The sequence below is a fragment of the Myotis lucifugus genome, unplaced genomic scaffold (genome assembly GCF_000147115.1).
Source record: "Myotis lucifugus unplaced genomic scaffold, Myoluc2.0 scaffold_6, whole genome shotgun sequence".
Taxonomy (NCBI): domain Eukaryota; kingdom Metazoa; phylum Chordata; class Mammalia; order Chiroptera; family Vespertilionidae; genus Myotis; species Myotis lucifugus.
In genome coordinates, this window is record NW_005871054.1 from 18,015,126 (window position 1) to 18,042,020 (window position 26,895).

At 36.8% G+C, this 26,895-nt stretch overlaps 1 protein-coding gene across 1 annotated transcript in view; it reads left to right on the plus strand.

The window, feature by feature from the left end:
- The window catches only part of SOS1 (SOS Ras/Rac guanine nucleotide exchange factor 1), a 75,400-nt gene that overhangs the window by 37,462 nt on the left and 11,043 nt on the right, over positions 1-26,895 (plus strand). Inside the window, exons 11-20 of the mRNA XM_023746182.1 lie at positions 7,205-7,286; positions 7,939-8,061; positions 8,568-8,671; positions 10,108-10,330; positions 11,428-11,547; positions 18,054-18,216; positions 18,695-18,812; positions 23,464-23,636; positions 23,847-23,963; positions 26,089-26,353. Of these exons, the coding sequence (XP_023601950.1) occupies positions 7,205-7,286; positions 7,939-8,061; positions 8,568-8,671; positions 10,108-10,330; positions 11,428-11,547; positions 18,054-18,216; positions 18,695-18,812; positions 23,464-23,636; positions 23,847-23,963; positions 26,089-26,353 (1,488 nt within the window). The remainder of the gene's footprint in view (positions 1-7,204; positions 7,287-7,938; positions 8,062-8,567; positions 8,672-10,107; positions 10,331-11,427; positions 11,548-18,053; positions 18,217-18,694; positions 18,813-23,463; positions 23,637-23,846; positions 23,964-26,088; positions 26,354-26,895) is intronic.

The following is a 26,895-nucleotide window of genomic DNA, read 5'->3' on the forward strand; positions in this document are numbered from 1 at the left end:
CCAGAAGTCATATCAGCAGGTAATTACAGAATGAAGACTAGACATTAGGTTTCTTGACCCTTAATAGAATATACTTTCTACCTTATTACACTGACTCATACAAGGTGAATTCTTTTAATTATAATATTTTTATTATGTGTATTGAATAATAAAAATAAAGAAACGTACTTGCTTGCCCGGACAGCCGGCATGGCTCAGTGGTTGAGCGTTGACCTAAGAACCAGGAGGTCGTGGTTCGATTCCCGGTCAGGGCACATGCCCAGGTTGCGGGCTCAATCCCCAGTGTGGGGCATGCAGGAGGCAGCCAATGATGATTCTCTCTCATCATTGATGTTTCTGTCTCTCCCTCTCCCTTCCTCTCTGAAATCAATAAGAAAAAATATATATATATATATTTTTTTAACTTTTAAAATATTTTTTTTAATTTTTTTTTTCTTTATTGCTTAAAGTATTACAAAGGGTATTACATATGTGTCCTTTTTTTTTTCCCCTCCCTTGACAATCCCCTGGCCTCCCCTACCCCAGAAAAAATATATTTTTTTAAAATAAACTTACTTGCTTGGTTTGAATTGCCAGTATACAAATGGTTTATTAATTTATGGAAAACAGGTCTATGAAGATATAGTCAGAGCAATTTTTTTTCTTATTGAAATAGGTAATAAGTTCTAACTATAAACTTTGATTTTAATTAAAATATTTTATTATTTAGTTACATACTGGTCATCATAATTTTATTTTTTAACAAAACCCAGTCATTAGTCTATCTGTAAAGGAAAGCTTTCTGGGAGAAAAAATTAAATGTAGGTGAGTTAGAAAGTGCTTACTTGCTTAAAAGATTGCAACAGGGTCTTATATGGAATCTAAGATCCAGTGTTTCTGGACATATAATAATTCACTAACTATATCAGAACTTTGGAATTCACCCAAAGAGCTAAGGGGAAATTATCTAGTTAGACGGAACATTCTGAATCCAGCATGGATATGAAGAGATGTTTCCTTCCTTGTCTATACAGTAAGAAGGCACAAAGCAACATGCATAAAGAAGAGGAGAGTAGGAATTTCACTTTGGTTATAGTTACAGGAAATAAAGTACAAATTAATATTGAGACTCAACATGGGTAAAGAAATGTTTGGTGATGCTATGTCTGGTTTGTTATTCTATTTCAGAGAAATGAGGTGAGTTTGAGGTAGAGGTAATAATTCAGAACTGACATTATATGAAAATAAAAGCTTTTCACATTGAAGTGTGGGGAAAAGGTGTTTCCCATGCATGGTGAACTTCCCTTTCATGGAAAATGATACTGGGAAAGAAAAAAAAAAGGCCAGTTGATACTTTTCTTTAAAGTATTTACCGATATTTTATGCCTTCATATAGAAAATCCTCAAAAATATGTATCAGATTTCTTTTGAGTTTGTGTACTGTATAAGCTCAGTTTGTGTGTTTTAATTTAGGGGGAAAAAACCTTTTCAATCGTTTTTGATCTATAGGGCAGTGCTGTTCTATTTTTAAATTCTCTTTTTTTAAGTGTTTGTGCGTCAGCGTAGCGGTCTGTTTCCTTTTGTAAGGAATTCAAGAGTGATTGTTTATAAATCCTTGTTGAGGAGCTTATTGTTTCTTGTAGCTTTTTAAATGGCTGTATTAAAGGGAGAATGATCACGTGAACACACATCCTGATGAACTGGTTCACTGTGGTGACTGGGGGAGGGGTATTCTTTACATAAATAACTCTAGTTAATAAATATTTCATACATTTCATTGACCTTGCCAAATAAAATGTCATGTAGGGATCAAAATAAGTATATAAGATTAAAAGGATTGAATTTATCACCTAAAATCTAGTATGCTATATTCTGAACATTAATGTAAGTATATTCTGAGTTCCTCAGATTTTGAAGAACTGTGCAATAAAATACTGTATAAGAACAGTTTTAGAGTGAGGGAAATGGGCAGCTAGAAAACCAGCAGAAAATAGTAACTATAACTCATAACCTGGGCCTAGACCAGGAACTTGATGGGGGTTGGCAGGTATTTGATTAGAGAGAGGGATGCTGAGCAGCTAGTGAGTGTGGTAGAAATCTCAGTACAGGAATTTGAGTCAGAAGAGAAAAACCACAGAGGAAGTTTTTGCCATTGCTTATATTGAAATCTATTAGGGTTTAGTTTGAGAAAGAGGTTTGTGGAATTATATCCATAAGCAAGTGATAAACAGAAAAAAGGAGAATATCAAAATAGTTTATTTTAATTTTCTCCACAAATATTTGTTTATGCTTATATTTTAAAATCAAACCAGCCTGGCTTTTGTATTGTTATGCATTTGCCTTCCATTGTCCCTGAAATAATCATTTTATAATATAGGTAGATAACTGCTACTCACAACTAATAGAGGCAATATGAAACCTAGCTTTTATGATTACCTGATAAATGTAAGTATGTTCTTTGTTTTCTTTTTTTTTTAATATATTTTTATTGATTTTTCACAGAGAGGAAGGGAGAGAGATAGAGAGCTAGAAACATCGATGAGAGAGAAACATCGATCAGCCGCCTCCTGCACATCCCCCACTGGGGATGTGCCCACAACCCAGGTACATGCCCCTGACCGGAATCGAACCTGGGACCTTTCAGTCCGCAGGCCGACGCTCTATCCACTGAGCCAAACCGGCTTCGGCTGTTTTCTTTTTAAGAAAACTTATTTATTGATTTGAGAGAGAGAGAGAGAGAGAGAGACATCAATTTGTTGTTGCACTTATGTATGCATTCATTGGTTGTTTCTTGTATGTGCCCTGACCTGAGATAGAACCCGCATCTTTGGCATATGGGAATGATGCTCTAATCAACTGAGCTACCCAGACAGGGCCAGTTCTTGGTTTTCTTACAAAATTATATAACCTGTCTTTATTAGTGGGTATTTTAAAAATATCAATTATCTTAGTCCTTTACATCACCAATAAGCTAAAGGTCTTCAGAGTAGTGTGACGTGGTTACAATCACTGAAATGGGGAAATCAATAGAAATAAAATTAGCTTCTGGAATATGTACCCTTTTTGTATAAAATTTAAAATGCAGATGTTATGTCCTCTATTAATATTAAAGTTATTCATTCATTAGTAAATTTCCACTGGGTTAGACTAAAAATAGAGTCTAAATTAATAAGTCCTAGTAATATATGCAGCCTTTAAGAGAATTTTTTGAAAGTACTTAAACTTTTGCCAAATTTTCTTGGTTTATTTTTAGCCTCTGCTGGTTTTTTTCTTTTGGCAAGACTACTCATTTCTAATCAAGCTAAAAACAACTTAAACTTGAGTCACTTTAGAACTTAGTACAACTGATGATTGTGGGAGTGTTTATTTCACTGCCAGCTTCAGAAACTTCTGAATGCAGTGTACAGGAAGGCACAGTTGCTATTTCCTAAAATCTGGAAGAAGGCTTAACAAGAAATACAGAATCACAATTAGACTGCCAATTTTTCGACGACTTGCTAGTGCCTTTGCCCAAGATTCTGAATTAATATTTTATGTAAATTTCTATAGTGGTTATATAATTTATGGATTCTTTCTTTCCAGTTAGATCTCACAGCAGCATAAACCTTAAGGGATCCTTTAACTCAGGGAGATTATGTGATGCAGTAGGAAAAAATAATCAGGAATTACACAATCTAGGTCATGGTACCATCTCTGTCACTCTATTATGTGACCCTTGATAAGTCTTAGTTACTTCTCTCATATGTAGAAAAGAAAAAATATCCCAGGCCCTATCAGTTCAGGGAAATCGTATAAATTTTGAGAATGCTGCTTGAGAACTTTGCAGAACAGACATCAGGAATTGATGGGATCCCCTGGACCGGTGTGGCACTGATGCACAAACATGACTTCTCAGCATTGTCATCAGCTACTAATGGACTGAATTGGCCAGAGGTTTTGGTTTAAGATGAAAAGACCACTTTATTTTATTTTTTCTTATTTCTCAATTTATTAGACATTATTTATAGTTTACAAAAGGGTGACCTTTCACTAGGTTGTAATTTTTACATCCAATATTAATATCATTATAGATTTAAAACTGCATTTTTATTATTTACTATAGTAAATATTTTTTATTTTTTAAATTTATCTTTATTGTTGAAAGTATTACAGACGTTCCCTTTTTTTCCCCAGTGACCCCCCTCCAGCTCTCACCTGCCCCCCAAGGCCTTCACCACACTATTACCATTTTAAAAATCGGATGCCTTTAAAATAGCCAATTTTTTTAAATAATTTTTTTAATTCACTAAGAACTTTTATTCTCTTTTTCAACTTAAAAGTACCTTGAATACCCCACAACTTATCAGCCTGACAGGTGTCATTTGAGAAGAAATGGATCTGGATATCGATTTTAGACTTTTAGACTGAAACAAACTTTTCTTTTAAAAAAAGGATGGGTCACCCTAAATTTGAAACAGAAATCAGGGATTCTTGAAGTACTTTGTACCAAAGATCTGGGCTCTCTCTCCAACAGTGACACCTCAGCATCTCTATGTAGCCACTGCTTTTGTTTCCTAAACACGGGATGTTTTGAGTAGCCTCACCTTACAAATAGATTTGCAGAACAGGAAGAAGATTCTTGAAAGGGAGGACTGTGATGAAACCGATATAAATCTCTGTTTTAAAATCTTGTACAGCCTTCTGTTTTAAAATCTTTTCTTCTGGATGAGACATTAGTCTTTAACGTTTGAGGAGCTCTGTAACTGAAGACAAACAATAAAATACCAACAAAGGAAATTACTAAAGGGTTGTATGTGTTTAAATTACTTTTATCAGTAACCCACTCTAGCCTCAGAAGGTATAAAGCAAAAGGAGAAGAGGGACATTTAAAACCAGTGTATTTTTTAAAAATATATTTTTATTGATTTCAGAGAGGAAGGGAGAGGGAAAGATAGAAACATTAATGATGAAAATCATTGATTGTCTGCCTCCTGCACGACCCCTACTGGGGATTGAGCCTGCAACCCAGGCATGTGCCCTTGAACAGAATCGAACCTGGGACCCTTCAGTCCGCAGGCCGACACTCTGTCCACTGAGCAAAACCAGCTAGGGCAAAACCAATGTATTTTTGTCATTAAATTTTTCTTTAACTTAAAAAGGCATTATAATCTTAAATTCAAGATTGTCTGATATTTAAATCAATTTATTATCTTGATGACCACATATACTAATCAGTTGGGAAATAGATTTCAGTTTTGTGGTAAGTCCATGAATTAGCTTATTGGGGGGGGAGGGGGGGAGTTAATGTATTATTTTATTGTAAGGTTAAATTTAGGGTGGTTCTTAATCAGACAGAATCAGCCTAAATAGAAATTTTCCAAAAAAATTCTGATTCTTGCTAAATCCTATGCTAATAAAAGGCACTGTACTTCTTGTAAATGGTCCACAGTGTCTATACTAGTATAGCCTAACAAAAATAAAGGTATGTACTTGCTACTCTCAATGAGTTTATCATTAAACTAGAGGCCCGATGCATGAAATTCATGCTTGGATAGGGTCCGTAGGCCTGGCAGGGCTGATCTGTGGGGCAATTGGGGGGCCCACGCTGGCACCTGCCTTGGCTGGCCTGGCACCTCCCACTCGCTGGCTGGCCCCGCCGCCCCCCACTGCTGCCACCGGTCACCTCCCTCTGTGGGGCGACCAGCGGTGTGATTGGGGGGCTCCCGCTGGCACCCGCCTGGTGCCTGCGGACTGGATATAGCTCCTGCATTGAGTGTCTGCCTCCTGGTGGTCAGTGCACATCATAGCGACTGGTCATTCCACCATTCGGTCGATTTGCATATTAGGCTCTTATTATATAGGACTAGAGGCCTGGTGCACGAAATCAGTGCACTTGGTGGGGGGTCCCTCAGCCCAGACTGCGCCCTCTCACAGTCCGGGAGCCCTCGGGGGATGTCCAACTGCTGCGGAGGCATGAGAGGCTGCTGAAGAGGTGGGAGAGGCTCCTGCCACCACTGCTGCACTTGCCAGCCGTGAGCCCGGCTTCTGGCTGAGCGGCGCTCCCCCTGTGGGAGCATACTGACCACCAGGGGGCAGCTCCTGCGTTGAGCATATGCCCCCTGGTAGTCAGTGTGCATCATTTCGACTGGTTGTTCGGCCGTTCGGTCGATTTGCATATTAGCCTTTTATTACGTAGGATAGGATTAGAGCTTACCAGGCCATAATGTAAAGTAGGGAAAGGATTCTCCCAGTAAAAATTCAAGTTAATGAACTCTTTCCTCTTCCTTTTAAACGACTCTTGCAAGTAAATGTGGACCTTGATAAAATTTGAGTTATAGAAGTGTTTTTTTTCCCCCACTGTGGAAAAATGTTTCTCCCCCTCTTTATATAGAAGATGACAGCCCAGGTCTCTTGTGCTGATGACACAACTTGAGAGAATACTATCAGGCAAAGACTGCAATAGGCCAGGCCTGGGGAAGTGGTCATACTCAGCCAACGACCTGTCTTACTTCATGGAGATGTGAATGAAAAGTAGGTCCTCTGCTGGCAGGGGTCAGAGACTCCTGCTTTTATGACTGAACCCTCATTGTGATTATTTGAAATAAAAGGAATTAAAAATTGTGAATATAACTAAATCAGCATACTCTGCACATTTAATAGTTTTAATAACTTATAGGTGTTTGTAGCATCTTTTAGCAGTTTTAATTAAGGAAAACCTTTAGCAAATAAAATAATTTAGAAACTGTATTTAACGTTATAAGATACACTTTCTAGCTGTGTGCTCTGTTAACATGATTGAAAGACACCTAGATAACTGATCTTAGATAAGTCGGTCTGGATGTCAGGAAAAGTAATAGATAACTGCTGTGGCCTTTCTCTTTATGAGGGAGATAAACCAACTGGTGATGTTCTGAGATCCAGGCAGCAGGTAGGAGCTTCTTTCCATGCGTGGCCTTTGCCTTTCCCTGCTTCCCTTCACATTCTTGTGGCCAATAATGAGTTTAACATCAGCTAGTCAGAGTTGTGCAGAGGTCAAGAAAATAGGCTGATGTAAAATTTTAGTATCCATAGTTTAGCCACTAATTTAAGAAGCACTAAGTCTAGCAGTTCATTATAAAGTCCAAAGCATTCTATGTGGTCAAAACATTTTAAAATTGACTATTTGATCTCTTTTGAAAATGTAAACAATAGTTTTAATCATTCTGAATCAAAGATTTTAATAAGATTTTTTTCTTTTTCTTCTTAGATCCCAATTTTGTTCGGACATTTCTTACAACATACAGATCCTTTTGTAAACCTCAAGAACTACTGAGTCTTATAATAGAAAGGTCTGTCAATTTTAAATGTTTAAATTATTTTTTTTTAAGATTGAACTAAGTTAATCTTATATGTTCTTTGGAAATATATTGGATGAGTTTAAATTGTAATTCATGAGCACTTTTTAAAGAAACAAAATCTCTTAGAAGACCATTATTTTATAATAATATGTTAACTTTGATTATTTAAATATATGTAAAATACATAATTTAGACTCAGGAAATTCAAATTTTGATGATTTAGATGTTCTAAACAGAATGTTTCAGAAGTTAAAGAAAATGGAGGTTGTCAGTGAACAAATACTATAATCAAGAAAAGTGTTTCATCCAGCCAAAGATCAGTCAACTTTTCAAGCATTACTCTTAAAAAGTATTATGTTAATTGACTTAGCATAATTACACGAGCCAGAAATGAACATCCGTCCCATAACTTTGTAATCATATTTATTTTTAGATTTGAATGTATCCTTTATTGTGTTTCTAGTTAGTTTTATCTATAAGATCATTAACCGTTACATTATAGAAACCTTGTTTTCACATTATCCTTAGTAATTTTTAACAGTGCTCTCTTGATTGTGGGGACTAGCAAAAAGATTTGTAGTTTTCTATTTGTATAATTTTATTATAGTTAATATTTTCATTAGTTTATTCTGCTTTATGTTAGGTTTGAAATTCCAGAGCCTGAGCCAACAGAAGCTGATCGCATAGCTATAGAGAATGGAGATCAACCCCTGAGTGCAGAACTAAAAAGGTTTAGAAAAGAATATATACAGCCTGTACAACTGCGGTAAGATTAGATAAGTAACTGAAGTAAATAAGTCTTTATTGAACTTTTGTTTCAGAGTTTAAGTAAATAAGGATCTTTTCCAAGTAAGGAGGAGGTAAGAAGTAAAATGAGTGAAAAGCAATTTCAGAAATTATGGTGTAAGTCTTAATTAACAGGATTTTAAAAGTGGTAGGCCACTTATAAGATTATTTAATTTGCCCAGCCAGTATGGCTCAAAAACCAGGAGGTCAGGGTTTGATTCCCAGTCAGGGCACATGCCTGGGTTGCAGGCTCCATCCCAGTAGGGGGCATGCAGGAGGCAGCCGATCAATGATTCTCATCATTAATGTTTCTGTCTCTCTCCCTCTCCCTCTCTCTCTCTCTGAAATCAATAAAAACATACTTTTTAAAAAAGATTATTTAATTTGGTGAAAGTTACTCTGTTTTCATTTATACCATTCATTGTAATAAACATTTATATCGGAGTTCCCATGTAATTTAGTTATTCTTCTGTGTTAATGCCATAGAGTATTAAATGTATGTCGGCACTGGGTAGAGCACCACTTCTATGACTTTGAAAGAGATGCACATCTTTTGCAGCGAATGGAGGAATTTATTGGAACAGTAAGAGGTATGGTATTTTTTAAATTGAATTTATTGGGTTGATATTGGTTAATAAGATTATATAGGTTTCAGGTGTACAATTCTGTAATATATCATCTGTACATTGTATTGTTTACTACCTTGAAGTATGATTTTTTGTGTGCCTAGTTTTATGTGAATAAAAGTACCTATATAGTGACTATCAATTGATATCATTACTGGTTATTGTTGTTAAGAGGTGTTTGTAGTAGTGCCAGCATAATAGGAAAATTTCAAAATTTTCATCAAACCATATTTTTGGCCTACAAATTGCTCAATAATCACCCTGTTAACCAATGTATTTTCATTTAGTAAATCAACTTATTGGTTATTTTGGAATTGGAATAAAAAAATCTCAATTTATGCTGTCTTTACACTTATCTGAAAGTACGTGTACCAAAGGACAATTAGGAACTATTGTGCCATTATGACACCACCCATGGAGGTTACTGAGCCACCATTAGGTGAAGAGTGCATACATCATCGAAGCAGCAGAGCATAGTGAACTGAGAGCCGAGAAGCAAGAGTTCTGTTCCTAACACTGCCGATCATCAGATACATGACTGGAAAAAAATTACTTTGATTCTTTTCAGACAGCTGAGAAAAGCACACATTTAGAAAGGGAGACAAGAAACAGAGGCCACCAAAGAATCTTTTGAATATCTGCTTGCCACATTTCAGAAAATGTAACAATGGTATTACATAATAGTCATCATCATATAAAAGATGGTTCTTGCAGCATCATCCACGCCTCCAGGAATCATTTTCAGGGGCCACTTTGATTCTTTGTACTTAAGTTTCCTCATCAGTAACATGAGGAGCTAGGCTTTATGATCTCCAGAGCTTCTCTTCTAGTTTTAAAGATTATATGAGTGTATAAGTATGTCCTGGATAACTTAATTTCCATTTCCATTGTACATGCTAAATGAGAATCAGAAAATAAAGGGTTCAATAGTAGTACTTTCATGCATAATACAAAACAAAGCCACATTTAAAAAAAAAAAAAAACTCAGGCAAAAATGAAGGACTTAGTCCTCTGGCCCTGTTTGGTTTATGAAATGCAATATTGATTAGATTAATGGTGACTATATAATCTATCCTTATAAGTCTCTTTTGTGTAAAAAAATCTTTGTTTGGAGGATTATAAAATATTTAGAACTGAAGCTCAGAACAAAGGTGAAAAATCTCTACAAATAAATTACTTTCTAATATTTAAGAAGGATATGAAAGAATATAAGCCATGTGAAGAAAAATGAGATTAGGATAGGGAACAGGGAAATGATAAAGGGGAACTTCCATTTTTAAAATTTTGATCATTTAAACTTTTTTATAGCAAAGATATATTCAGGTATCACTTGTATGATTTTAAACTTTTTTAAAATATTAAGTAAAATATATTTAAATATTATTTTAAATGTATTTCAGGTAAAGCAATGAAAAAATGGGTTGAATCCATCACTAAAATAATCCAAAGGAAAAAAATTGCAAGAGACAATGGACCAGGTCATAATATTACATTTCAGAGTTCACCTCCCACAGTCGAGTGGCATATAAGCCGACCTGGGCACATAGAGACTTTTGACCTGCTCACCTTACACCCAATAGAAATTGCTCGGCAACTCACTTTACTTGAATCAGATCTCTATCGGTATGTAATTTGACACTTAAGCTGAAAAGTCACTTTAAAGAAGTTAATTTTTTAAATGAAATACTAGTTTCTGCTTTATAGGTTTGGAATAAGACATAAATGAGATAGTATATGAAGTGTCTGGTAATAAGGCTCCTCTCTTTCACTGCCCGATCCCCCTTGCTTTGTCTGGATTTACAGCTTCTTTCTGTTTGCAGTCACCCCTCGTTGGTAAAGCAAAGTTCAAATCCTAGCTTTACTATTTGCTGGCTTGGTATTCTTGGGCAACTTTAACTTTATTTTGTAACTTTCATCCCTCTGCCTATTAGTTCCTTCGAGTAAAATGGAGCTAATAATATTACTTACTCCTGGGGCTGTTGTGAGGTTTAAAATACTCATTATATGTACAGTGCTTAGTACAAAGTAAGGGCTCAATAGGTTACCTACTGCCGTTATAATTATGAATTTAAATCATGGCCAGTTATAGCCTTTTCAGTTTTTCTACATGTTCATAACTACTATCTAAAAAATGTCTGTTTACAGTTTTAAATGAGGACTATTTAGAATTTCGAGCTATTTTTAATTACTAAATGAAGAAAGGGACTAAATTTACATATCTCCTTCCACCAAAGATCATTACTAAGTCTCAAAAAATCAGTGTTACAATCTATTTTATTTATTTCCCAGGACTGTTTTGTGGTTGAGTTTCCCTCTTCCTTTAGAGGGGAGAAAAAAAATTTTTTGAATTGTAGTGATCACTATGCCTTCAGTGAGCTGATTATTTTAACAGATATATCATTATTTAAAAGAACTACCCCAAACTTGTTAGATAATATTTGTAAGTGCTGGGAAAGATATTATGAAGAAATCCCAACCTTGCCTAAAGCAAAAAGCTACTATAAAGCAATAATAAAAGTACATTGATACGTGCATAAAAATATGTTTAATAGATATAAAAAGATGCATAATTAAAATTTTTGTTATATCCTGTCATAAACATTTCTGTTGATATAAGTGGAAAGTTTATATGGGAATTTAGTTTTGTTTAGCTCATTTACTTAATAAAACAATATACTGAGGGAAAAGTATCTTATAGAATTATGTATTGATGATTTTAGAGCTGTACAGCCATCAGAATTAGTTGGAAGTGTGTGGACAAAAGAAGACAAAGAAATTAATTCTCCTAATCTTCTGAAAATGATCCGGCACACCACTAATCTCACTCTGTGGTTTGAGAAGTAAGTATTACTGACATTCTTAACATTTCATTGCAATCAGATATGTTATAAATTTCATTGCAATTCTATTTCTATATGTCTCACTTCTTGTTTTGTTCCTCTTCTTTATTTTTGCACTGAGTGAAGTTTTCTAATGTAGCATTTTAATTTCATTAAAATTTTTTCATTAAAAAATTTTGATGGGTTTTTTTAGTGGTTGCTTTATAGTTTACCATATACATCTTATCAGGATCAGCTTCAGATTTATATTAGCTTAATTTCAGTGATGTATAGAAATGTTACTCCTATATAGCTCTATTTCCTTTATCCCCCTTTTTTGTGGTATTATTGTAATACACATTACATATAATTAATGATGCAAATCTAACAATACATTGTTTTAATTATTGCTTTAAACCATTTGCTGTCATTTTCTTAGCCCATTACAGCTTTATTCTTACCCATCTCCTTTGTGCAGTTATGGCAATACTAGGGGCCCAGTGCACGAATTCATGCACCTTGAAAGGAACTGTGGGCTGTGAGGCTACGGTGGGCCCAGGGGCAGGTCTCGGCCCATCCTCCACACCCCTGCCCATCCACTCCTGTTGTGGCCCCCAGCCCCCTGTCTGCCAGCAGCCCCCCTCCCGCTGCTGCCATTCCCATGCTCTGACAGCGCTGGCCTCACTCACACCCGCTGACAGCATGGAGCAATTGGGGCCGTCGCCAGCAGCAGGTGCGAGCAGGGCCAGTGCCGTCAGCGGGTGTGAGTGGTGGCTGCTGCCCCAATCGCCCCTCAGGAGCAGGGGGAGGTGGAGAAGCCCTCAGGGGTGATCGGGGCCCGCGCTAGGCGCCGGCAGCAAGTGGGAGTGGGACCTTTGCCGGCAGCAGGTGTGAGTGAGGCCGTCGCTGGCAGCGGGTGCAAGCGGTGGCTGCTGGCCCTGATGGCCCCTCAGGAGCAGGGGGAGGTGGAAAAGCCCTGAGGGGTGATCAGGGCCGGCAGCCGCCGCTTGTACCCGCTGACTGTGCTGAGCGATCAGGGCTGGCGCCAGGCGCCGGCAGCAGGTGTGAGCACCGGGTGGGACCGCGGTGTGCAGGAGCAAAGAATTTTCAGTAACCACCAGAGGTTCAGCGACCGGTGCCTGTCTTGGTCTGGCGCCCCCGCTCACCTGCTCCATCATCCCACCACGGCCGATGCCCGCCACGTTCCACGCGCGCCCCTCGTGATCAGCGCACATCATAGCGACCCGTTGTTCGGCTGTTCGGTCTATCTGCATATTAGCCTTTTATTATATAGGATATTACACTTCCCTTTGTTATAGGCCCAACAATTGCTTTTTAAATCACGTAAGAGAAACAGTAAGAAAAATAGCATTTATAGTGTCTTATATAATCACATGATTACCTTTACTGGTGCTCTTTCTTTGTGTGGATTCATATTACCATCTGGGGTCACTTGTTTTCAGCCTGAAGAACTTCCTTTAGTATTTCTTGTACTGGTTCAGTGGGTCTGTTAGCAACAAATTCTCTCCCTTTTTTTAAATCTGGGAAATATTTTGCCTTCACTTTTGAACAATAGCTCTATCTTCAAGTTAACTAATTATTTCTCTGCCAGTTCAAATCTACTATTGAGCCCCTGTAGTAAATTTTTTATTTTAATTATTGTACTTTTCAGTTCCAGGGTTTCCATTTGGTTCCTTTTATAATTCTGTGTCTTCAGTGATATTCTCTATTTCATGCACGTTGTCATCATGTCTTCTTTTTTAAATCATGCTTTCCTTTAGTTCTGTAGACATAGTCATAATGCCTACTTTGAAATATTTTTCTGTTAAACCTGACATCTGGTCTCCCTCCAGACAGTTTCTGTTCCCTGCTTTTTTTCCCCCCAGTGAAAAGGTAGTACTTTCCTATTACCTTGCATGTCTCTTAATTTTTGTTGGAACTTGATATTTTAGCTATTCCTATCCCTCAGGGCTTATTATTATTACTGTTTGTTTGTTTAGTGACTAGCTGGGTTATTTTAGTGAAGTCTATTCTCCTCAGACCTTCCCCCATGCTAAGATATTAAACTGAGATGTTCCTCTTCTGGGCGGTACAGATTAGGGTATGCCCACAGTCACCCTAAGAAGGCAGTGGCAAAGGTAGGGCTTTCTTTCGCTCCTTCTTTGACCACACCCAGCTGTTAAACTCCAAAAATTCCCTGATGGCATAAATTTTCTACAAACTAATCCAATCATATTGTAACTCCCTTGAAGGAATGGTTTCTGAAGTCTCTGTTTTGATATTTGTTCTGACCCCAGGGGGGCTCCTCCCAGCTGCCTTATTCTCTAGTTTTCTCCTGCAAACTAGTTTGGCCAAAAGTCAAGGCTGTATCTTGATTAGATCTACAAATCTCCCAATTGCTCTTCATCACAACATTCACTGTTCTTGAGAGCACTAGGTTTAAACTTCTCCACACTATTTTAAATGATAAGAGATTAGAGCTATCTATTTGAGCCTAGACTCGAACTGGGGACAATGGCAAATTTTTTTGACATTCTTGCTCTAGGAGCTGAGTGCTTAGTGGTGGTGGTGGGGTGTGTGCGCCCTCTCATGCATGCACACGAACAGTAGCCTGAGGTCCTCTTGGCTTTCTTCTCTTGGCATGGAACCACTGCCTCAGGAAATGGAATGGCTATCTTCCCAGTATTTTCAGTACGCCACATTCAAGGTAGAGCCTCTCCACAGAAGTTATGCAGGAGAAAGGAGTCCCACTTCTCAGCTGCACTCACCTGGGACTTAGCCTCAGCAGCCAGCAGCTCAGAGCAGGATGAGTGAAATGCTGAAGTCCTGCTACTCCAGGGAAGAAAGCCCTCTAGCTGGGAGCTGGGTGGACAGGCAGCTGTGTTCTTGGCTGCAGCAGTCTGCAGTAGACCACTACGCCCCACAACCCCCAGAGGTTCTCTGGCAGGAAGAGGGGAGGGAGCAGTCTTTGTTCAAATACCACCAACTCTTGCCTCTCTCTTTCTGAATTTTTGTAGATTTTCCTGAATAGATATTTCTTCATTTACTATTTGCTCAGAGGGCCATTTCCAGAGACTTTGAATATTTATGGATATGTATGTTTATGTACATAAGTGTGTATCTGTATATTTATATATCTACAAATATATATATGCACACATAATTTTTCACCAGTTTCACTGAGAAGTGAATAAGCAGAGCTCCTTACACTGTTATGTCAGAAGTCCAGAATCTCAGTGCAATTTTTGTTGTTGTTAATCTTCATCTGAGGATATTTTCTTCATTGATATTTAGAGAGAGTAGAAGGGAGGGAGGCAAGAGGAGAGACACATCAATTGGTTGCCTCCCGCATGCGCCCCGACCAGGGCCAGGGATTGAAGCTGTAATCCAGGTACATGCCCTTGACTGAGAATCAAACCCGAGACCCTTTGGTGCATGGGCCAATGCTGTAACCAATGAGCAACACTGGCCAAGGCACCTCAGAGCAATTTTATAGTTGGGGTCAGAGATTGGAGTTTTATGTATTGGCCATATTTTTTTCTAAATAAAAATAATATGACTATTTGACTAATATTTTATAAGGATTATATGAGGTTTCCATAGATCATATTGGAATTACAAGAACAAGAGACCAATGACATAAGGGAATGACTGGAACATAAGGGAGAATGTGGTTAAAGATCTGAAAGAGATTCCTAAATATAAAAAAGCATCCCAAGTAATCTGAAAGTTAGGACTTCCTTATATTTATGTTATTTCTTCTCAGTCTCTAAAATATAAGACGTTAGAATTTGCTCTCTATGTGTAGTTTCCTTATTTCTTCATTATTAAGTTAAATAACTACATTTCAGTATGCAGAAGACTTTTTCCATCATAAGTAAAACTTATGTCTGTAAAGGAAACATAACTGATCAAACATAGGGACCATTTCATTTCTGTTTTATTGTTTTTAAAGATTCCTGAGAATGCATTTCCTGCTCTTTTTCCTTTTTCTTTTTTTTTTTAAATTGTGTTAAGAATACTTAGCATGAGATTTACCCTATTAACAGATTTTGTTCATGTACAACACAGCATTGTTATCTATAGGCATAATGTTGTACAGCAGATCTCTAGAATTTATTCATCTTGTATAACTGAAATTTTATACATATTGGTTAGCCACACCCTGTATTTCACTCCCCATGGCCCTGGGCAACCACAGAAGCCATTCTGTTCTTGGCTTCTATGAATTTGATTATTTTAGATAAAACATGCAGTATTTGTCCTTCTGTGATTGGTTTATTTCACTTAGCATAATGTTCTCAGTGTTTATCCATTTTGTTGCATACTGCAGGATTCCCTTCTGACTCATATTCTGTTGTATGTATATACCACATTTTCTTTATACATTCATCCATAGATGGACATTTAGGTTGTTTCCATATCTTAGCTATTCTGAATAGCATTGCAATGAACATAAGAGTGTTAATATAGCTTCAAGATCCTGATTTCAATACTTTTGGATAAATTCCCAGAAGTAGGATTGCTGAATCATATGGTAGTTCTATTTTTAATGTTTTGAGGAACCTCCATACTGTTTTTCCTGCCTACACCATTTGCATTCCCACCATTAACAGTGTACAAGCGTTCCAATATCTACCTTTTCAGTGTGAAAGATTCTTGTTCATTTGCCACAGTGGTTCTTAGCCATGGATGTGCATTAGAATTGGGGTCACCTATGAATAAATCACTCCAGACTTACCTGGTTTTTACAAAAGCTGCACAGATGATCTGTTTGTATGCCTAGTTAATATCAACTGAAATAGTTAAATGAAAGATGTAAATACATTATACTTATAACATTTTTAAATGTCTAACTAGCTACCCAAAATCTATAATAATAAAAGCGTAATATGCTAATTAGACCAGACAGCCGAACGACCTTCCGGATGTCCTTCCGGACGACCTTCCTGATGAAGCTGGGGCTGTGAGGGCTGAGCCACTTGCACAAATTGTATGCATCGGGCCTCTAGTATGATATATTTGTAGAGATCTAACTAATGTTTTTAAAAAATATATATTTTCTTATTGATTTCAGAGAGGAAAGGAGAGGGAGAGATAGAAACATCAGTGGTGAGAGAGAAATATTGATCAGCTGCCTCCTGCACACCCCCTACTGGGCATTGAGCCCACAACCTGGGCATGTACTCGACCAGAAATTGAACCATGACCTCCTGGTTCATAGGTCAATGCTCAACCACTGAGCAACACTGGCTGGGCTAGCTAATGCTTTAAACACATACATGTGTTGTGTTTAATTTGATAATAAGGCAAATTGTGATAGTTTTGCAATGGTTTTTTTTTCTTAGTGTCAGACCAGCCTCATCAGAGTATAATGTAATCTGAAATTTTACATTTTAAAAAATGTTTAACTTTGATTTATATTTATTTTTCCATTTATGTGTTCTATTTTTTCTTGGATTATAAGGTGTTTAATATTACATTATTGAAAACCAAGTTTAAAATGTCTTTTTCTTTACTGATAAATAATTAGTAAGTCTCTCAAATATTAGAAATGGAGAGTAAATGTTCACTGAGGAATTTATGTTCACTTCCTTTTAGATATTTACCAGAATATATATATATATATGTACACTTTCCAGTGATTTTTGATATTTAAGTGCTTTTATTTTCATTGACTTTTTCCCCATGTAATTTTTAAAATTTTACTTTTTTGTTGTTGTTAATCCTCATCTGAATATATTTTTCCATTGATTTTTTTTTTTTTTTAGAGAGAGAGAGAGAGAGAGAGAGAGAGAGAGAGAGAGAGAGAGAGAGAGAGGAAGGGAAGGGGAGTGATGGAGAGAGAGAAACATTGATGTGAAAGAGACACATCAATTGGTTGCCTCCCACGAGTGCTTTGACTGGGGTGGGGAGCACGCCTGCGACTGAAGTACATGCCTTTGATAGGAATTGAACCTACAACCCTGGGCCAACTCTCTAACTACTGAGCCAAACAAGCGAGGGCAAACATTTTTATTCTTGATTGTGGTAAAATACTTCCACTGACTTTTTACATTATAATGCTTATGTAAAGAGCTGTTCCTAGAAATGTAGCTAATTACTTCTGATATCAAAGGAAGAAATTAATCACTAAAATCTTGCAATTAGATGAAGAATAGGAAGCACAGAATTCTTGCACTCTAGAATAAATTCCCCTGGCACACACCCACATCCTTTAAACCAGCATGTTAGACTCATCAGTTAATTCTAATGCTGAGAGAGGATGCACCAAAGACGTAGGAAAATGATTGACTGGTTGATGGTATCAGTCTGGAAGAGAGTAAAGAGCAGCATGCCTGCCTATCAAGTCACTGCTTTATCTGCCAGTCTCCTACTATTCAACTATCATTCTGAATATATAATCTCTACAGTTACACTGATAGCCTCTCCATACTCCACATTATATTATTTACTAAATTCTTTAACCCATATCTTTGTTGGGAAAATTCCACATTTTTAAATTAATTTCTGTCTTTGATTCCCAGATGTATTGTAGAAACTGAAAACTTAGAAGAAAGAGTAGCTGTGGTGAGTCGAATAATTGAGATTCTGCAAGTCTTTCAAGAGCTGAACAACTTCAATGGTGTCCTTGAGGTTGTCAGTGCTATGAACTCATCACCTGTTTACAGGCTAGACCACACATTTGAGGTAGGTTTGCATAGGTGTTTTATTTTAATGAACTTACTGCATTTCCTGTTCTACGAATCAGGATTTTAACAATTACGATCTTTAATTTTTAAGTGCCTCACCTGTCTTTCAGTAACAGTTTAAAAGATGGAATTATCTAAACTTTGAATTGACTTGCTTGTTCTTTTTAAATTAGGCGTTCTCATTAAAATGCATTCACAGTTAGAAGAAAATGCTTTCAGCACTTAATTTGTAATGTAATGTACAATTATGCTCACATAATTGTGTGAGGATGGTGAGAGAAATCAGATTTCACACACACACCCCTTTAAGTTTGCACAAGGGCCAATGAAGATAGTCCCTTTGAGCCAGTATTAATACTCTTGAAATCAAGCTGATACAGTTGTGTTTGGGCTTTACTCTTAGCCTGGAATTTTTTGGAAAAACCTTTGATTCCTTTTGTAAACTTATGCTCCCTAAATATTTTTTTTTATTGTAGCAAATACCAAGTCGCCAAAAGAAAATTTTAGAAGAAGCTCATGAATTAAGTGAAGATCATTATAAGAAATATTTGGCAAAACTCAGGTCTATTAATCCACCATGTGTGCCTTTCTTTGGTGAGCATTTCTTCTTGAATTTTTATTGCATTTCTGGATAAAACAAGACACTTATTTCATTAAATGACTGAGTTTACATGTGTAAATATATCAGCAGAAAATACTTATTTAACAAATACAGTGTGTCCCAAAAAAATATATACACACTTTAATAGCTAATAGCTCAATTTTGAAAATGAAATGTATTTTAATAAACACTGCCTTTATAATTATTCAAAGTGTGTATATACATTTTTTGGGGACACCCTATATTTAGCACCTGAATCACCTTAGAATTGTTCTGTATTAGAACTTTTTAAGGTCAAGCCTAATATATACATTCCCTTTTTTATTTCCTTCTTGGGCAGCCATTTGATATAGTGCTGTCTTTCACACGGGTTTCTCTTCTCTGCCTGTAATGTGTTCTGATGATTCTCCCTCTGAATGCTTACAACAATTATGATCTCTATTATGTGTCTGGTGTTTAGTCTTTTTAGCATGTGGTATATTTTCTCCTAGCCATTTCCTCATCTATAGCTATATATTTTATATATCTCCAAAAAGATAAAATCTTTAACTTTATTATTCTCTCTGATTTTTTTTATCATATATTATTTTTTTATCATTAGTTATTTGTTTTCCTGAGGATTTTGCCCTCCTAAATTATTGATAAAACTATTGAGTTCATTTATTTTCCCTTTCTGGTAAAACATTAAAATTTATACATGTGTGTTGACTATAGTGCCAGTTCATACAAGGGAATCTGAGGAAGGATCTGGGTAGGTCTGATGTTCATTTCATTCAATCTGTCAACAAATATTTTTTGATTACTTACTAAGTGTCCGGAACTGTGTCCAGGTGCTTAGGAAAAGTGAAAAATGCATAGTACTTACTGGGCTCAGAGTCATGCTACTCATGATACCCTACAGCCTCTGGTACACAGAAGTGAAAAGAAACCTCAGGTCCTGTTCACTGGACTCATGATGTGGCCCCTGCTATCCCAGTACCTGATTGGTGGGCATTTATTCACACAAAACTGAACTCTCCAAAGTACTCTCTTTCAGATGAAATAACTATTCTTCATAACATGTCCTGTGTTATGAAGACATGACATTTCAGATGTGTATTTAGAGTATAACTCATTGTGTATGATTTAGTGAGTGAAGACAGACATGTGTAGGTAGTTGAGAGATACAGACAGCCTACCTGCCAACCTTTCTACCCATTTCTGCTTGTCTTCCTGATTGTTGAGCCTCTGCTTTTTTAAGGCAGTTTATCTGAACTATTTGTGTTCGATTCTGCTGCACTAGGAAGAGGTTTGCTATTCCAAACTGAATGTTATCATCCCTGAAGTTAGGCCACTTTTAATGGTTCTGACCCACTAGGTAGGACCATATGTTATTGCTGCTTCTTCCTTCCATCTAGTTTTAATTCTGTCTCACTTATACTCCTTCCAGATTCTTATCCTTAATTCTGTATACTGTTTTTCTCCTGTATGGGAGGGTCAGGGGTAGTATCTAAGACTCTTACTTCCTCTTCCTCTTACCAGAATTTTTATTCAGGTCTTTTGCTGGCACTACACCATTTAAAGAATAAAAGTAAGTAAGTAAATAAATAAGAATAAAAGTCAGGCTATTTCTCCTTCCAAGGCTATGGCATACTATGGTCTATATCTAAATTTTTCTCCATACACTAAAATGTTTTACTCATAGGTAGAAAATATATATGCTAACATTTATTCTAAGGTAAAAGAATGTTGATTCCTCCCTCAACCAAATCTCACCTCTCTGCACCATCATCCAAGCCCGTAGCACTGGCTTTGCTCTTTCCTTTTCCACAGCTCTAATTCTGTGTCCTCTGTCTGTTTCTTGTCTGCTGCGTCATCTCCACTCTTGCTTTCCTACCATTTTGGAATTGACTCAATGTCTCTTGCATCCTTTCATGCACTCAGAAACATTTGTTGGATGCTTCCATGTGATTTGTCAAGCCCTGGGCTGGGTGTTAGACTAGAGAGGCAAATAAAAATAGCCTTACTCTCGATAAGCCCCCTTGAAAGAGCAGAAAAATAAATTGCAGTACCATGTAGTAGGTATAATACTGTATTGTAGAGCTGTATAAATCAAAGTTTGAACAAAGTGTTATGGAAACCTAGAACTTTGAGCAACTATTCTTTCCTGCAAGCTGGGAAAGTCATGAGCAAAAAGGTGAAACCTCACCCTTCTTCATTATTTATGTCATAATGCTCTGTTCTTCTCTCCCTAAAACAACTGTCTCCACAGGGTATATAAAATGTTCTATTGAAAAAATTAAGCTTTAACAGTATATTTGTTCTATATTTTTATTCAAAAATTATATTTATATATATATTGAGGATGCATGCTTAAACATTTTTTACTGATGTAGTAAACAATCAACAAAGTTTGGACACCACCTCTTTCGTCATTTGTTCTCTTTTAACTGGCCATTAATTTGTTAGAAAGTAATTTCCAAATTTCATCCTGAGCTCTATCAAAATGCCACTTGTAAGCATTTTTGCAACTTCATTCAAATATACTTTTGACACTTACAACATCTCATAACTTATTATCTCCCATGTTTCCAGTCAGTCATTACACCACCACCCATTCAGTCATTCAACCACATAACTGGATACTTTCTGAAATCAAACATGCATTGATGTCTATAATGTTTCATTATTGCTGACTATTTACTATTGATTTCAAGTCGTTTAAGCTTTTCAAGAATGTGGCCAAAAATTTCAGTATTGAAAAGTATGCTTGTACCACAAAAGCATTTAGAACTGCTAATATATGATTAGAACAGAAGTGCCTGTTATTTTGTTTGTTCTCCTCATCCAATGCAAAGCCTGAAGTGACAGAGAAGGAGTTAGAATTCCTAATCCCTTGCCTATGTCTGCTGACATATACTGCCACTCTTTCTTCTCCCCACACATCAGATCCCTGTGGTCTAGCCATACAATAATATGCCATCTTTGAGTATACCTTCCAAGCTTCATCACAAACCATGCCATTGTACACATTGCTGCTTTGCTTAAAATGCCCTTACATCTTGTTCTACTTATTAAATTTCTATTCATGTTTTGAGATTTATTTTAAGCCTCACCTCATCTGTGATGCTTTTTCTATTTCTACTAGCTCAAGGCATAGTTAGGTACACCTCCTTTCTGCTCTCATGGCATCTAATGCATTACTATTAATATAGCACTTATCAGATTGTACTGTAGGAGCCCACATTCAAAACTCTGAATTCCTTGAGGTCATGGACTGTGTCTTGTTCATCTTTAGATCTGCAGTACCTAATGCAGTGCTTGGCATACAGCAGAGACTCAGTACATGTATACTGAGTGAATGAATTCAGATATTCACACTCTTTTTTCCCCCGCAAAGCATCACAGTCAGTACTTTAGGGGAAAAGGCAGAAGCATAAGGGAATAGATCAGTAGCATCAATAGCTTCAGCAATAACAACCATAGCTAATTAAGCATTTATTTTTGTTAGGCCCTATTCTAAGCCTTATATATGCATTTATTTCTCACAATAACCCTGTTATCCTCACTTTATAGATTTAAAAAAAAAACCACAAGGCACAGAGAAGCTAATTAACTTGCACAGGATCACACAGTAGAAAGCAGCAGAGTTGGCTCCAGAACCTTTATGGTAGAGCCAGAGAGGAACTAAAGTGCTCCTGGCAACAGAGAGCTGTGTATAGAACTAAAGTGCCTGTTATTTTGTTCATTCTCCTTATCCAGTTCACAGCCTGCAGTGATGAGGAGAAGGAGCTCAACTATTAGCTTGTCACTAATTCTAGAAATACTGAAGACCAGAATGTACATAAATTATATGTGGGGCCTTGACTTACGAGTTTAATTCGTTCCATGACGGAGCTTGTAACTCAAATTACTCGTATGTCAAATCTTAAAGTGAACGAGTGAGACACGTGATGCTGGGCTGATGTGGCGTTCACTGTGACGTTCACTGCACCAACTAGTGGTGGGGTATCTGAAGCTGGCTCGTAACCCGAATTTTAGCTCGCAACTCAAAGCAAAAAATCGGCTGAGAGACGGCTCATATCTCGAAAAACTCGTTAGTCTGGACACTCGTAAGTCAAGGCCCCACTGTACTCCTGTGCTTGATAGGCTTGCAGATCCTTCCACATGTCCATGAGTGAATCGATCCAAATACTAGTAATACTCCCTCTGAATTACAAATCCTAACAACTCTGGTGAGGCCTCAAGAGCTGAGTAAGCAAAAAATACGATTCTCTGAACTTAACATTTTTCCCTTTTTGCGTGTTATTAGTGATGGGTTATTCTTAAAGTTCCTTTTATAAAACCATGATATATCAAATAATATGTGGTTTGGCAGGTATGGAAAATTGGTTATTCCTACTGAAAAATGTATTGATTTTCTTAAATTTGGTCTCTTTTTTCCTTGGGTAGTTATAAAACTTCATTTTGTCACAGAAGAATTTGATACTCATAAAAATCTTCTCTTAATATTTACTTAGCTTGTTCTTCATAGAATGGAAATCTGTGCCTTGACTCATTGATTTTGGTGATTGAGGTGGTATAGTGTAAAATCACTACATTTACTAAGAAAGAAAGAAAACTAGTGTTCTCCTTCTTTATCCTTAATTTCATTATATTTTTTAGGAATTTATCTAACTAATATCTTGAAAACAGAAGAAGGCAACCCTGAGGTCCTAAAAAGGCATGGAAAAGAGCTTATAAACTTTAGCAAAAGGAGGAAAGTAGCAGAAATAACAGGAGAGATCCAGCAGTACCAAAATCAGCCTTATTGTTTACGAGTAGAATCAGATATCAAAGTAAGTTGAATTATTTGAGAATATATTTTTCTGATTAAGTTTATAAACTGCCTGATGAAAGGCAGGTTTATTTTATAGAGGCAAAAAAGGAAAATAAAACAAATAATTCAAATTTTCTTATGTTAAATGTTTTCTTAAATTATTTTCATGAATTTGAAACTCAATTTAAAATATTTAATGTTAATAATTGTTTCTTTGCATTTATTTTAGAGGTTCTTTGAAAACTTGAATCCAATGGGAAATAGTATGGAAAAAGAATTTACAGATTATCTTTTCAACAAATCCCTAGAAATAGAACCACGAAACCCTAAGCCTCTCCCAAGATTTGTAAGCATTCATGTATTTATATTTCTTTTACATTTATATATTTTTTCAGTTGTCATCTATATTTGGTGATGCCATCACTACCATGTATGTTATACAGATTAATTTTCTATAAAGGAGTTCGGGATGAGGTGCTTATGTGATGGATAAAAGTAATGAATAAGTGCCTAATAAATATGCTCAGGAATATCCACTTGGTTCAAAATAAATGAGAATTAGTATTAATCTGAATAAATCCTGATAATGATAGATGAAGAAATTAGGCAAATATGAAAGTTTTTATTTTTTTAAATAAAAAAAAATTATTCAAGATTTAAAGAAAAATTTTTTTTAAAGAATAGTTTATTGATTTTTAGAGAGAAAGGAAGGGAGAGGTAGAGAGAAACATGGATGTGAGAGTGAAACATAGTTAGGCACAATCCCTCAGTGCCCAACAAACAGCCACACTGGCTAGGGCTCAAGATTTTTTTTAAGAGCAGGAAAATTGATTAATTTATATTAATTCACTTACAATAAATAAATGTACTTACGACTTTTAAAAGTAACTCATAAGGTGTGGCTAAAGATAATTTTGTGGTGAAAATAAAGTTTCCATTGTTTTTAATTACTTATCATTGCCTGGCCAAATTAATGTACAGTATCACCATCTCATTGATCTGAATGTAATTTCTCTCATATTCAGAAAGTCAAGAATCACAAAGTAAACGTAAATTGCTTCTAAGTAACCAAGATAAATCTCAAAATGTCTGTGAATTAAAATTTATGTAATTACCTCACATGAATATATCTCAAGGCCTAACGCAGTATTTTTAAAAGGTGGATTAACCACAGCAAATGGGAAATAGTTAAATAGTCTGCTACAATTAGGCACGCTGATATCACTGAGAAATGATCACTCTATGAAAGCTCCATAAAACTAACATAAATACAAATGAAAACTCAGGCAGTTTAATGCATTTGAAAATAGTTCAAGTGATCCTGATGGCATCACTGCATTACAGCATAGAAAGGTATCGTCCTATATAATAAAGAGGTAATGTAAAAATTAACCCTCACACCCTCACAAGATGGCTCCTACAACCAGTCCGGCAGGGGTGTTAGTGAGGGACGACCAAACGACTGAACTGCAGGCTGCGTGGGGTGACCAGGCCGGCAGGGGGGGTAGTTGGGGGCGACCAGGCCAGCAGAGGGGGGCAATTGGGGGCAATCAGGCCGGCAGGGGGGGCAGTTAGGGGTGACCAGGCAGGTGAGCGATTAGGAGCCAGGATTGTGAGAGGGATGTCTGACTGCCAGTTTAGTTGGACATCCTAAACCAGCAGTCAGACATCCCCCGAGGGGTCCCGGATTGGAGAGGGTGCAGGCTGGGCTGAGGGGACCCGCCCCCTCCATGCACGAATTTCATGCACTGGGCCTCTAGTCTATATATATAAAAGCCTAAGTGACCGGCCGACCGGTAGCTATGATGCGCACTGAACACCAAGGGGCAGACGCTCAATTTAGGAGCAGAAACCACAGGCATGGAAACATGGAACAGACTGATGAATCTCAGAGGGAAGGGTGGAGAGGGGAGGGTGGGAAGAGATTAACCAAAGATCTTATATACTTACTAGAGGCTCAGTGCATGGATTCATGCACCAGTGGGGGTCCCTCTGCCTGGCCTGCACCCTCTTGCAATCTGGGACCCCTCAGGGATGTCGGAAAGCCAGTTTTGGCCCGATCCCCGCAGTGCACGAATCTGTGCACCAGGCCTCTAGTAGTTCATAATAATGATCCTGGCTTTTTCCAGGAAGGTTAAATCAGTTCAACATGGTCTGTTTAAAAAGTGAGAGAAATATACAGCATATCTTAGAAAGATTTCCATCTAAAAATATTAAAATAACAAATACTCTGGTATTTATAGGACTAAGACTCAGTTATTTAAAGAAATTAATTCCCTAATAATTTAGATAACCAAAGCTTTATGGAAATGGGATATTAAACAAATTCTAAACTCATTGTGTAAATTCTTTATTGATGGTATATGGTTTTCCTAGATATTAATTGAATTTTACCAGACATATAGAAAAAGCTTCCTTTCTATTATGGTGTTGTAAGTATTATGGGTTTTGTTTGTTTTTTATGTCTACAGCCAAAAAAATATAACTATCCCCTAAAATCTCCTGGTGTTCGTCCATCAAACCCAAGACCAGGTACCATGAGACATCCCACACCTCTGCAGCAGGAGCCAAGAAAAATTAGTTATAGTAGGATCCCTGAAAGTGAAACAGAAAGTACAGCATCTGCACCAAATTCTCCAAGAACACCGTTAACACCTCCTCCTGCTTCTGGTGCCTCTAGTACCACAGATGTTTGCAGCGTATTTGATTCTGATCATTCAAGCCCTTTTCACTCAAGTAGGTGCTAAAATTTTAAGTGCTTTAAAGTAATTGTTAGTATTATATGTGCTAGAGGTAAAAAAGGATCTGTATAATTTTTTTTACTTTTTGTAAATTTGTAGACAAATCGAATGCCATTTCAAAAGAGATTATAAAAATAGAAAACAAATTCTAAACTCCAGCAATCTATAATTGTTAAAAAATTGGTTGGAACAGTCCTCCTTAAATTTATTATATTTTACCAAAAGACCTGGTGATGAAATTGCTAATTTCAACTTCATTTGAGCATTTGTTTTCTGTCAGTGAACTTAAAATACGTATGTCCTATCCAGAGGAAACAAAGCTAATGCTTAAAACCTGCAAGGAATGTTAGTCCCGGGCTTTAAAAGCTGTCTCCAAAATTATTATATTTGAATACTACTCATTCCCTTCCCACCACACTCTGTAGTTTTTAATTTCACAGTGTATCAAATTCAAGCTCCTACTTAACCTTTCTCAGTCTATACCAGTGGTTCTCAACCTTGGCTGCACATTAGAATCACCTGGGAATCTTTTAAAAT